We start from the raw sequence: 12,763 nt of genomic DNA, 5'->3' as shown, positions 1-12,763 counted from the left end.
CGACAATTATGCGTAGAACTACCTCTTAAACCCGAGATCTTCAAACTGACATGGCGGGTGCCGTTGGTGGTCATTGACTGTTACTTTTTAAAAAAATAACTAACTATTTTTTAACCCTTTCCAGCGGCCACCTCCGCCCAGGACAAGGTCAAGCGCATCCTCAACTACTGCAAGGTCATCCAGGCGGTCGGCGGTTCGGCCAACGCCGCCTCCCTGCTTCCCCAATGGTACGACGTGAACTACGCGTACTCGGGCCTGCACAGCATCATCCATCCACCACCGCCAAACGTGAACCTGTGGGGCGCCGGAGGATCCCCGTTCAAGCACCATCAGCACCAGCAGCCAGAACCAGCCAATGTCGAGTGCAAGTTCTGTTACGAAAATTACCGCCTCGTCGAGTGCCAGTTCTATCTGCCCCAGCCGGCCACGTTTGCCGTCACGTCGAATCGACGAGGCAAGGTGGTCGTGTGCGAGTGCTGTGACTTTTCCGACGAGGAACCTGACGAGGAGGACGTTCCCGCTGCTAAGGAGGAGAAACCCTCGGAGGAGGAGTTGAAGATCAAGGAGGAACTGCCGTCGACTTCGGCTTTGCAGGAAGAGATTAAATCGGAACGGGAGTCCGAGGAGGACGATCTTCGACCGTCGCCGGTTGAGAAGCGTGAGGTCGACGAGGTCAGCAGCAGCAGCGATGACGTCCAGAAGCGACTCCGAAGCGGGGAAGCGGGGAAGGAGTCTCCCTGTGATGGCAAGGCCAGCAAAGAGAATGCCGCCGGGAAGGCGTCCGGTAAATCGTCGTCCAGCAGCAGCAGCAAAAAGTCTCGCGTCAAGCCCGGTTGGTACGGCAAAGGGTACGGTAAGAAGCGTAAGAAGAAGGGACGATTTGGTTAAGCTATTTCCTACCTGTTGCATTTGATTTTTCGCTGTGTGTGATTTCCTACTTTAAGTATTGCCGAGTTTATCGAACAAACTTGAACCTGTGTCGTCGTCCCTTCTTGCGTGTTTTCTGTATTTTGTATTTCTCAGATGTCCTTGACGAAAGGACGAATCGATTAGTTATTTTTAAGCTTTGCGTGACTACTCCTAATTCTCTGTACAACTTTTACCACCCCAAAGTTCATTGCTTTTAAACCAACGTACGTAGAATTCCATAAATTATTTTCAAAGAAAAGTCAAACTTTTTGTATAAAAAAAACCTTTGCCTCACGTTGTGGTTTTGAAAATTAACGATTAAGAGAATAAAAATCTCTCGAAAAGAAAACTCCCTTTTCTAAGCAAAGAAGAGATCTCACGAACGAAAATTACACCATTTATAAAGAAAAGCAGCTCAAAGAATCGGAAAGAGAGGGCTTTGACCTTCTCGATGAAACGAAAGTTGCTGAAATAATGATGTTAAGAGTCGAAATTAGTTGTGGGTTAGCATTTTCAAACAAGAGTCATACCCTCCGCGCTTCAATATAACGGAATTTCGAAAGAAAGGGGAGAACAATCGAACATGTTGCAGTGTTGTGTACATTTGAGACTAATTGATAAGAGAGATAGAGTAAATAAGGTAGAGTTTAAAAAATTAAGAATTGTATTTCCGGTGCTGGAAGTGTTACTGCCGGCGGGGAGGAATAAATTGAAAAACCGAAGAAACGTATAAAGTGAAAATTTTGGTGTTGAAATTACTGATCCGAAATTAGACTGTTTTCTGTTTTATGTTTAATCCAAGTTTGTTAGTGCATCTCCAGCGCGGGTAGCAAACATCGAAGCAAATCAAATTTGCACCCGACGTCAACCCCACCGCGGTACCTGTCGCGGTAGCAAATTTGCTCTCAGTTCTTCGGGATTTCACTTTGCTACCCGCTATTCTGCTGGTTTACTACCGTGGCAAATGGAATGATGCACGGAAAACTGAATCATGCACGGAAAAAATTAAATTGTTTTTTTGTGTATAAAATAAATAAAAAAAAAAATCACAAAATTAAAAAAATAAAGATAAATGAAATTAGAAAAAAAATTTTTAAAAAAAATCAAAAAATTAAAAAATAATAAAAAAATATTAAAAATAAAAAATAAATAAAAAAAATTAAAAAAAATCCAAAATTTAATTAAAAAATCTAAATAAAATTAACAAAAAAATAAAGGAAATTGAGGAAATTAATAAATTTAAAAATTTAAAAAATGTTTTAAAACATTTGCAAAAATAAAAAAAATTGAAAATAAAAAAAAAATTAAAAATTAAAAAAAAAATTAACAATTTAAAAAAAAATAAAAATAACTAAAAAAAATAAACTAAATTAAAAAAATTACAGAATTAAAAAAAAAATTAAAATTAAACAAAATTAAAATTAAAAAAAAAAATAAAAAAAAATGGAAAAAAAATAATTTAAAAAAAATTAAAAAGATTTAAAAAAATATTTAAGAAATTAAAAATAAAATAAAAATTAAAAAAAATCGAAAAAATTGAAAAATATAAAAAAATTGGAAAAATTAAAAAAAAAAATAGCAAAAAAAAGATTGAAAACATTGAAAAAAAATAAATTGATAAAATAAAAAAAACGAAAAAACCAAAAAATAGCTTAATAAATTTAAAAAAAAAACAAAAACATTAAGCAATTTCAACGCATTTTTGAATTTTAAAATTTTCAATTTTTAGACTTTTTGATTTTTCGTATTTTTAATCTAATCTAATCTAATCAGACCCTAGCGCAGCCAATCTTTCGAAGGGATCCTGGAGAGTGCCTTAGGTTAGATGACGCCTAGCACTCTTTTTGTCATTTATTAACATTTGTAGTGCGCCATTGCATCGGAGTGCATTGAAACATCACAAGCGTTAAAGCGGCCAGGCCTACTGCCTAAAGCCGTATCGCAGAGATGACTCGTAATTGGGTTGAGTTTGAGCACTGAGTGTTCGAACAACAACACAATTCTGAATCGACAGGGGAGGAAGAAGCGTGGGGACACACCACCATACGCTCCGAGATTTGGTTGTATTCGTTGGGAGCACCATGCTAAGAAGGTTTGGTACTCCGGGACCCTCTGGGATGGGACATTGTATTTCCACGAATGCCCTGGACACTATTTGCCGTGGTTATAGCGCCACAACTCGCTCTCTGTAACAGTATTCCTAATTCCAGTCCAAGCTTACCAAGTTGTCATGGCCTAGTGGTTAGCATTTTTGCTTACCAACCCAAAGGACGGGGGATCGAACCCCGCCTCGAGCGACTTTGATTTTTCGTTCATATTCATCATTTCAAATTCTGTGTACTTAACTTTCTCTTTGGGAGCAGATGGGAATCGAACCCAGAACCATTCGCTTACAAAGCGAACACCGTAACCAGTCAGCCACGGCCGCTCCAACTTTTTGATTTTTCGTATTTTTGAATTTAAATTTTTTTGAATGTTTGGATTTTTATAATTTTTGAATTTTTAAATTTCTAAATTTTTGAATTTTTGAATTTTTAAATTTTTTAGTTTTTGAATTTTAAAATTTTAGATTTTTGAATTTTTAAATTTTTGGATTTTTAAGTTTTTGAATTTTTGCATTTTTGAATTTCTGAATTTTTGAATTTTTGAATTTTTAAATTTTTAAATTTTTGAATTTCTGAATTATTAAATTTTGGAATTTTTGATTTTTTGAATTTTTGAACTTTTGAATCATAGGTACACAAGAGCAGACATACAAAAATCTCCAAAACACGCATTCAAAACTATGCTCCCGGCTTGCCGGTACTTGTCGGGTATCAGAAAATGAATATCCGACAGGTACCGACACATATTTTTCTTCTACAGATGAACTTGAGATCAAATTTGATACTTGCTTTGCTACGCGCGGTGGGAGACTCGGGGGCAAACTCGAGAGCAAATTTGGTGGGAATCAAATCGGGTAGCAAATGGTTTAACTTTCGACATTTTCGAAAAATGAAATTCTTTGAAATTTTCAATGGGATTAAATAGTTAATAAACTTGTAGCATTTCTAGGCATGAATCAACACATAATTATTGATTTTGAAGGTAAACGAGAGCAAAAAATGATAAAAACCCATATTTGCCTCCCGCGGTGGGCTTGTTTCGGTGGCAAATTTGCTACCCTAGCGGTGGGGATGACGGAGTTTTTTCAAGGTGGCAAATTTGATCTCGGTATTCATGAGCCGGGTGCAAATTTGATTTGCACCCCAGCGCTGGAGATGCCCTTAAAGTAGGTATTCTTTGCCATTCCGTTGACATCATTAAAAATAAAAGTTCAGAAATAGTATTTATCACAAAAAAAAATCCTTGCAAAAAACACTTTCCTCAGCACAATTCTTACAATTATGCAACAAGTGCTGAAAAATCGAGTTTTAACGCGGTTTTGGATCTACCGTAACAATGCGGAGCAATTGCGTGTAAAAACGAAAAACGAAACTATTGGCACTACGCCCCCCGGGGCATGGCCTTCCTCTAACGTGGGATTTCTGCTCCAGCGCCTCTGACGAGACAGGAGAAACCGGGACCGACGTTTTACTTCACCATCCGATAGAAGCTCAGTGGATAAGGCGGGAATCGAACCCGCGTCTCATAGCATCATCGGGATCGGCAGCCGAAGCCGCTATCCCTGCGCCACGAGACCCAATTGCAATTGCGTGTACGAATTGGAAATAAACATCGTTGTTAGGTAGCCCCTTACAGCTGGCCGCGCAAAAATGGCCAGTTTTGTGCGCTAATAACTTTGCGGGAAAAAAAATCCTAAAAATATGGTGCCTTCGGGAAAGTTGTTCTAAATTTAATGAAGGTTCTACATTTGAGAAATGGTGAGAATCGGATATCTATGGCGCCCTTCACAGGTAAAAAAGTAAAACAGTTGCTTTTCTCCGTACATTTTGATGATTTTACCCATACAAACTCTAAGCGATGGTGGTCCCGTGGTCAGAATGAGCTCAAATTTGGAATTTAGCCTAGTGATGCGTCAATCTTTGATTTCAGGGGGTAGCCCCAAAAAAGCCCGGATTTGGACCACCCTAGGTTACATACATCCAAATTCAAATTATTCGCTCTACAGCATTGCCTTGGCGTTCTCGATTGCGAGATTCCTACTCGAAACTAAGTGTCCAAAGGCTTGATTGTTGAGGCAAATGCAAACCTCTTTTTACACCTAAGCTTCCATTCACCCCGGGATTAGAACTGACGACCTTTGGATTGTGAGTCCAACAGACTACCAGCGACTCCACCGAGACAGGACCCAGGGAGACGACTCCTACACCTGGACTGAGCTATCCACCTAACCTCTAGGTTAGACCGGGGCCAACATTTACTTCCCCATCCGACGGAAGGCGTGATCAGACAAATCTCGTCTCGAAAATGCCACCGGGACCTTCTGGGATCGAACCCAGGCCGACTGGGTGAGAGGCAATCACGCTTATCCCTAAACCACGGGTCCCGGCATAGGTTACATACATGTAAATTGGCAAAAAAGTCAAGGCTTGGTATGAGCAAACACTAAAACATTTTTTTTTCAGGGCATTAAAATAAACATTTTCAACTATTACCAACATAACTTTGAAGACATTTGGTTGTATCATTGCCGAGAATGTCGAGATACAGCTATTTGAAGTAAGCAGTTTGTTTAAAAAAACGGGTGCCACATTATCTTTGACCAAATCGGCTCAAAAATTTGGTGTAGACTCACTAAACTGGTTCCGTGTGCATGACAAAGGCCGATCTTCAAAAAAAAAAAAAAATATTTTTTTTGGGATAAAAATATTTTTCTGTTTTCATATAACAAATCAGCAGTTTTTAAATCTTTTTATTTTTTTTAAAACCCACATTTCAAAATCGGGCTTTGTCTTGGGATATGTCTTGGGAGTCCTCACTCCAAATTTCAGTCAATTTAATACATCCCATCTCGAGACATCGTGGCACCCGTAAAACAACTCGGTGTTATGGGCAAAATCGCTCTTTTTTAGTAGCCGCTCATTTATTTCGCTCATTAAAAAGAGCCGCTCTTTTGAACGGCTCTTTCGCTCATTTTCATGAAAAGTTTTTTTTAAAGAATCGTGTGATTTTATAAGTTATTTCACATTGGATTTTTATAAATTATTTGATTAAAAAAATTAAAACTGAAAACCAGAAGATGCCCTTGAAAACCATAGACCACCAAGACGTCTCTATGTCAAAATTTCTACTCGAACCTAAACATTCGAGTAATTGATTGGCATCCAAACTTAAATCTAGGGAAGCTGAAAACATTGCTATTAATTATAATTTTAAAATTGCGTTTATTTCTGCAAGAATTGAACTAATGCTGCTATTTTATTTGAAGAAAATAGTCTGTGACCTCTTTTCTACATCCTGATTTAATCGATAAAGTCTATACACGCTCAAGTTTAACCGAACAAAAGGATTTATTTTTTTTTCTCCAAAATCTCTAAACTATTCAATAGATTTGAGCTTTGAAATTGCATTTTCAATTCTCAAAAACAAATTCAGTACTAATTTTTTTTTGAAAATTCAATAAATTATGTTTATAACAAAAATCATGCCATCTTGAAACGGTTCTTCCAAAAGACCGGAGTTTAAAAAAGAACCGCGGTTCTTTTTTTGCGAGCCACGGTTCGTTCGCTCTTTTCAGTGAACCGGCTCTTTGAGCGGTTCGCTCTGTTTTTGCCCACCTCTAGTGTTATGTGAAAAATGCTCACAAAGTTTGACATTTCGCTTTGCGCGAAAATGTAGCTTCTCATTTTTCAATCTTTCATTTCCGTGTATTATAAAAGATAATGCACATTTTTATTCATGTTTTCATTGTAAAATTTGCTCAATAACACAATTATAACCAGAAAATGGGATCTAAGAGGTCCCCGAGCAAAAATTTACACCAAAAAAAACACTTGCAGAAAAAATTTCTTGAATCTTGAATTAAATCGTTTTGAGATTTAGTTGAATTTTGAATTCTAAAGTTTTTTTGAAAAGGTCCAATAGGCCAAATTTTCAGTTTTTGCTTTTTGGGTGTTTTTGAAACCTTTTTGAGTCAGGGGTATTAAAAAACACCCAAAATGCCAAAACTGAAAATTTTGTTTATTAAATCTTTTCTAAAAAAAACTCCAGAATTGAATTTTAGACAAATTGATCATGTCTAAAGTCCCGTTCTTCGCGTAATAGTTACATTTGATTTTTTTTGACGATTCTGACTTACCTGTGCTTACCCTTTAATGCATGCATAATTTTTTTGAGCAGCTTTTTTTACAAAAAAAAAAGTTTCGAAAACACTCAGTAATCTAAATTTGGTTTAGGTTTGATTTTTTTACGTTTGTTTGCTTTTCCACTGTCCTACAACCCTGGGTGATGAACGTGATGAATAGAGAGAATGCGTAACGTGATTTTCGAATGATCCCACTTTGTTTTTCTCTACAAAGTAAGAGGCTGTTCAAGCACAAGTATGACTTTTTTTTTACTGGTAAATTAGCTATTTTATAATCAGTAGTATGTGTTTTATTTTGTCTAGTTTGTTTTACATTTTTTGCTGGAAAACTGTCGCGTTTCGATCGGCTAGAAGAGATTGTTCTTTTTTTACGGTTGACGAAGAACTGCGGCGAGAGTGTCATTCTGCGATGTCGCAGATAAATTCCCTGGCTGATTTTGGAATCCTGCAGCTCTTCCTGGTCCAGCGAAAAAACATCGCTAATTCTAGGGCAGCTGATCCAACAAGCAGAGACGATTTTTGCCAAACCAGGTTTTCAAAAGGAATCGAACAAAAAAGACAGCTTCTGGATGGATACAACCGCATGGACTCCATAAAAACATCAATTCGTAATTATAAAAAAATGACGATATCGTCTTCAACTTTCTTAAGATTTCTTGATTTCAACTCCAGGTTCTCAAAAGCCACACATTTTTCATTCATGCAAAAAAAATAATAATAATGATCGATAACAATACTCTCTTCTAGTGGTGAACAGTTCCACTTTGACAGTTCAAAATTGAGGCCGTTTTGCGAACCACTATTCAGCACCCAGCTACAACCCAGTTAACTTTACACAATGAATTTTGATTAGGTGTTCCGTTTTCGGAATATAGCAGATTGAGTAACAAAAAAAATATATTGGAAAATATTCCGCCTTGTTCGATTTGATTTAAGTAAAAATATGTAAAAGCGTGCCAACTTTGAGCTAAATCGGTTAAGGTACATTGCTAGAGTTTTTTTTTAAAGGTCCTATTAAGCTATTGTCTTTCATATGTTTATAGGACCTTTTCAAAAAAAAAACGCCATAAACTTTGAAAAATATTTGCTACGGCCTAACTAAAAGAAATAGAAAAAAATCAAAATTAAAAAAAAAATAAAAACATAAAAAATTTAAAATTTAAAAAAAATTAACAAATTTAAAAAAATCAAAGAAATTAAAAATAAAAAAATCAAAAACATTGAAAAATTTAAAAAAATCAAAAAAATTGAAAAAAATTAAAAGATTGAAAAAATACAGCGAGCATTTGCCGAAAGTGCGGCGCGTCGTTTCGAGGCTGGTATGCCGCGTGTCTTTTTCGGGAATACGCGCAATATTTAAACTCGCTTTCAACTTCAACCATTTCCGAAATAGGTGTTCATCAGAACAAACAACCATCCCCGCACAGGTGACATCATTCTCGAGCCGATGAATAATTTAGTTGCAGTCTGTTCAAGCAAGTCCACATATTCGTCGGTGCCTCCACGACGATGACGTAATCCCCCGATGCTGTTCCACTTTCCACACTGCATAGGAACGCGCCGCATCGGCTTCATCCATATCGATCTGCCTACTCGGACACAGTTTTGGCCCGGCGGCCAGGAAGGCAAACAATTTATTCAACTTTATGGTGTCGCCCGATCCAAGTAGGCAAAGCAAGGGTCTCAGCCCCCCACACGCACAAACTTCCCCCACCCACATCGCGCATGATGACTTCAATTAGTCAATGGAAGTGGCGGCTACAACCAACAGCTCACGCGATAGCTCCATTTATGGAGTTCTACCAGCGCAGCGACTGGAGAAGAAAACGCCTTCGGCGTTGATGAAACCGGTCTTCGGAGCGGTTTGTGTGGGGCACGTGGGAGATGCTGTTTGAGTTATGGCTGATCTTTTACGATTATTTTTTAAGGGGAATTGGGTCCTATAATGAAGCTTAGATTGCTGATATTATTGTTTACAGCGATAAAGCTTATTTTTCTGAGTACAATGACCCTTTGTACGAGCACAATGAGTTTAAAATGGATTTTTAAATCAATTTTGAAAAATTAACCTCGCGGTCCTTCTTGACAGAAAAGCTCCTACTTGACAGCTCGTTCCAAGGGGACCATAGTTGATCCATCGAAAAAATGTTGTCTTGTCAAAAAAAATTTTTGCATTACAATGAAAAAAAGTGATCAGAAATGGTTTTTAATCGTGTTTTTTACCGTTGTACATAAAAATTGACATAGGACTTTAGTACCCAATTGCCGTTCTAAATTTGGAATAGATTTCTAGGTATTTTGAAAACTTTAAGCTAAAAAGTTTATTGCTAGAGTACTTTTTTCAAATTGTCCTATGCGCCATGGGCCCTATGTTGATAGGACAATTTCCTAATGCTTCCTTTGAATAGTTTTTTAGGGTAATTAACATTTTTTACGTTTCCTTTTTGAAATAATATCGTGTAATTCCATCAGGCACCTAATTTTGACTTCAATTACAGCAAAGATGGATGGAAATAGGACCGTAGAGCTTACCATCGTTCGGATAATCGTCTTTCTTTACAAAACACTAAGGTTAAATTTATGCATTTCAAGTCTTAAATACGGTGAACAATCGGAGATGGTCTGCTCATAACGGTAAGATCTAACGGAGAAATTAGCGAAGCCAGAAAAAAGGCAAGTGAATGACCGACCAAACCACGGAAGCGAAACATCGAGTCGGAAGAAGAGTAAAAGAGGGAAGGAAATAAAAGAAATTGCGTTCGATTCAAGACAATAATTTATTAAATTATTTCTTTGGCCACGTCTTGTGTGTCAGTGCGTGAATCTCATGTTCAATTCAACGGGCCGCTTTTGGAATGAGATTCGTCCGGGGGGTGCTGACGAGACTTAGTACTCCTCGTTGCCCTCACCCTCTCCCTCGCCGGAGTCCATGCCGACCTCCTCGTAATCCTTCTCGAGGGCAGCCAGATCCTCACGGGCCTCGGAGAACTCACCCTCCTCCATACCCTCACCGACGTACCAGTGCACGAAGGCGCGCTTGGCGTACATCAGATCGAACTTGTGATCCAGACGGGCCCAGGCCTCGGCGATGGCCGTGGTGTTGGACAACATGCACACGGCACGCTGCACCTTGGCCAGATCACCTCCCGGGACGACGGTCGGGGGCTGGTAGTTGATGCCGACCTTGAATCCGGTGGGGCACCAGTCGACGAACTGGATCGTACGCTTGGTCTTGATGGTCGCGATGGCGGCGTTGACGTCCTTGGGGACAACATCTCCACGGTACAACATGCAACAGGCCATGTACTTGCCGTGACGCGGGTCGCACTTGACCATCTGGTTGGCCGGCTCGAAGCAGGCGTTGGTGATCTCAGCGACCGACAGCTGCTCGTGGTAAGCCTTCTCGGCGGAGATGACCGGAGCGTAGGTGACCAGCGGGAAGTGGATACGCGGGTACGGCACCAAGTTGGTCTGGAACTCGGTCAGATCGACGTTCAGGGCACCATCGAAACGCAGCGAGGCGGTGATCGAGGACACGATCTGGCCAATCAGACGGTTCAGGTTGGTGTAGGTCGGCCGTTCGATGTCCAGGTTACGACGGCAGATATCATATATTGCCTCATTGTCGACCATGAAGGCGCAGTCGGAATGTTCCAGGGTGGTGTGCGTGGTCAGGATAGAGTTGTACGGCTCAACGACGGCGGTCGAGACCTGCGGGGCCGGGTAGATGGCAAACTCCAGCTTGGACTTCTTGCCGTAGTCGACGGACAGGCGCTCCATCAGCAGCGAGGTGAATCCGGATCCGGTACCACCTCCGAACGAGTGGAAGATCAGGAAGCCCTGCAGACCGGTGCACTGGTCAGCCAGCTTGCGGATGCGGTCCAGCACGACATCGACGATTTCCTTGCCGATGGTGTAGTGACCACGGGCGTAGTTGTTGGCGGCATCCTCCTTGCCGGTGATCAGCTGCTCCGGGTGGAACAGCTGGCGGTACGTTCCGGTGCGGACCTCATCCACCACGGTCGGTTCCAGATCGACGAACACGGCACGCGGCACGTGCTTGCCGGCGCCGGTCTCGCTGAAGAAGGTGTTGAACGAATCGTCACCACCGCCGATCGTCTTGTCCGAGGGCATCTGACCGTCCGGCTGGATTCCATGCTCCAGACAGTACAGCTCCCAGCAGGCGTTTCCGATCTGGACACCGGCCTGTCCGACGTGCACGGAGATACATTCACGCTGTTGGGGAGGAGAAGATAAAGTTCCGTTAGTTTCGAATCACAAACTTTTCTTCGAAATTAAAAGAATCTCGAAAGCGATTGTTCATCCCTCTAGGAAGTGATTCATCAAATTGAACAAAATGAACCACAAACGAGTTAAAGAGACTTTTTACTCTTGCCTCACTGATTAAAGATCGAGTTGCTAGGGTGCGAGCAAAGTGACCTTTTGCCCAGAGAGGCTCACATTATTTTTTTTTAATTCATCAAAATTCAACCCGAATAAAAGAAGAGAGAAAGTGCCACGCCCGAAGCAACTTTTCTCGAGCTAAGCAAGCCGTGGGTCGTTCCCAGCAAGAAGGGAGAAAGGTCATGGAACTTTCCACCACGAACGGAAAGAGGGAGAGAAGGAAAATCGATTTTTCTTGCCAACGGAGTTGGCCTCATTTTGGCGTGATGAAACGATTTCATCCAAGAGAGGGCTGCCGAATGAGTCATGCTGCGGTAAAATTTTAACGAGTCTGGCGGAGGGTTTGAGAATGTCGCAATTTCAGTTTTTAAATTTAAATATTTTTTTTTTAATTTTTGGAAAGTAACTACTATGAAATTATGTTTAAAGATCGGATAAATTAAGCTTTTGGAGAACAATTTGTATTTAATGAAAAACGGTCAAACTATTAAATCGTTAACATACATTAAATTTTCTTTCACAGAATTAAAAAAAATATATAAATTATCAATTTAAACTATGTAGGACTTTCTCAAAACCCACGCCCCAGAAATTCATTAACCTCTTCCGCAGTATCGCGCGATTGTTCGTGCGGCGGCGTGGCTTTTTTTCCACTCTTCTCTCCTTTCCTTCCACCCTCCCTTCGTCCGTTGACCGAGTCGAGCCACGAACGAAAATTCCAAAATGGCGTCACTTTCTTTTCACATCCCCGGAACTTGAGCGGCTTTACAGCCGCATCGATCCGGGCGTGGCATTTGAGAAAAATATGATTTTTTATACGAAAAACGGTTTATTTTGAGATTTTCACGAAGAAAACTTCATCAAATTGAGAATTTTGATAGTTTTAGAAGAAAATTATGCCCGGCAAGCCGGCATTTTGAAGCGGAAGCTTCCCGAAATTCCGACGCCATGAGGTGACGTGGAAGAATTTCTCATGTGACCCAAATGAAAATCGTCAAAATTCCCCAATAAAACCGTTCAATTAATCACTTTCCCCACGAGATACTCACCATTTTGAAGAATGGAGTTGCTTTATTCACGCACTACACAGAAAAAACGGTACCAAAGTACTTAGGTGGAGAGATAACGGTTGAAAGTCACGAACTAACCCGGCTTGGAGCAGCTAACAAGGACGCCTTCCAAACAGAGAATGATGTAAAACCC

General features: G+C 40.1%; 2 protein-coding genes across 3 annotated transcripts in view; one reads left to right on the top strand and one right to left on the bottom strand.

Annotated features, from left to right (window-relative positions):
* The window catches only part of LOC6039502 (probable ATP-dependent RNA helicase DDX55 homolog), a 33,818-nt gene extending 32,168 nt beyond the window's left edge, over positions 1-1,650 (top strand). Inside the window, exon 3 of one of the 2 annotated variants that reach the window (XM_038258666.1) lies at positions 125-1,650. In XM_038258666.1, coding sequence (XP_038114594.1) covers positions 125-888 — 764 coding nt within the window. In that variant the 3' untranslated portion in view covers positions 889-1,650. The remainder of the gene's footprint in view (positions 1-124) is intronic. The other variant, XM_001849053.2, reaches the window with a different exon arrangement.
* An 8,264-nt stretch (positions 1,651-9,914) lies between these two features.
* Positions 9,915-12,763, bottom strand: LOC6039496 (tubulin alpha-1 chain). The gene is made up of 2 exons (XM_001849047.2): positions 12,610-12,763; positions 9,915-11,392 (listed from the first exon to the last, which is right to left on the bottom strand). The coding sequence occupies exons 1-2, from the start codon at positions 12,610-12,612 to the stop codon at positions 10,043-10,045; spliced, it is 1,353 nt and encodes a 450-aa protein (XP_001849099.1). The 5' UTR covers positions 12,613-12,763; the 3' UTR covers positions 9,915-10,042.

Source organism: Culex quinquefasciatus, chromosome 3 (genome assembly GCF_015732765.1).
Source record: "Culex quinquefasciatus strain JHB chromosome 3, VPISU_Cqui_1.0_pri_paternal, whole genome shotgun sequence".
Lineage (NCBI taxonomy): Eukaryota > Metazoa > Arthropoda > Insecta > Diptera > Culicidae > Culex > Culex quinquefasciatus.
Note: the sequence above shows the minus strand (reverse complement) of the source record. Positions and strands in the feature narration are given on the sequence as shown.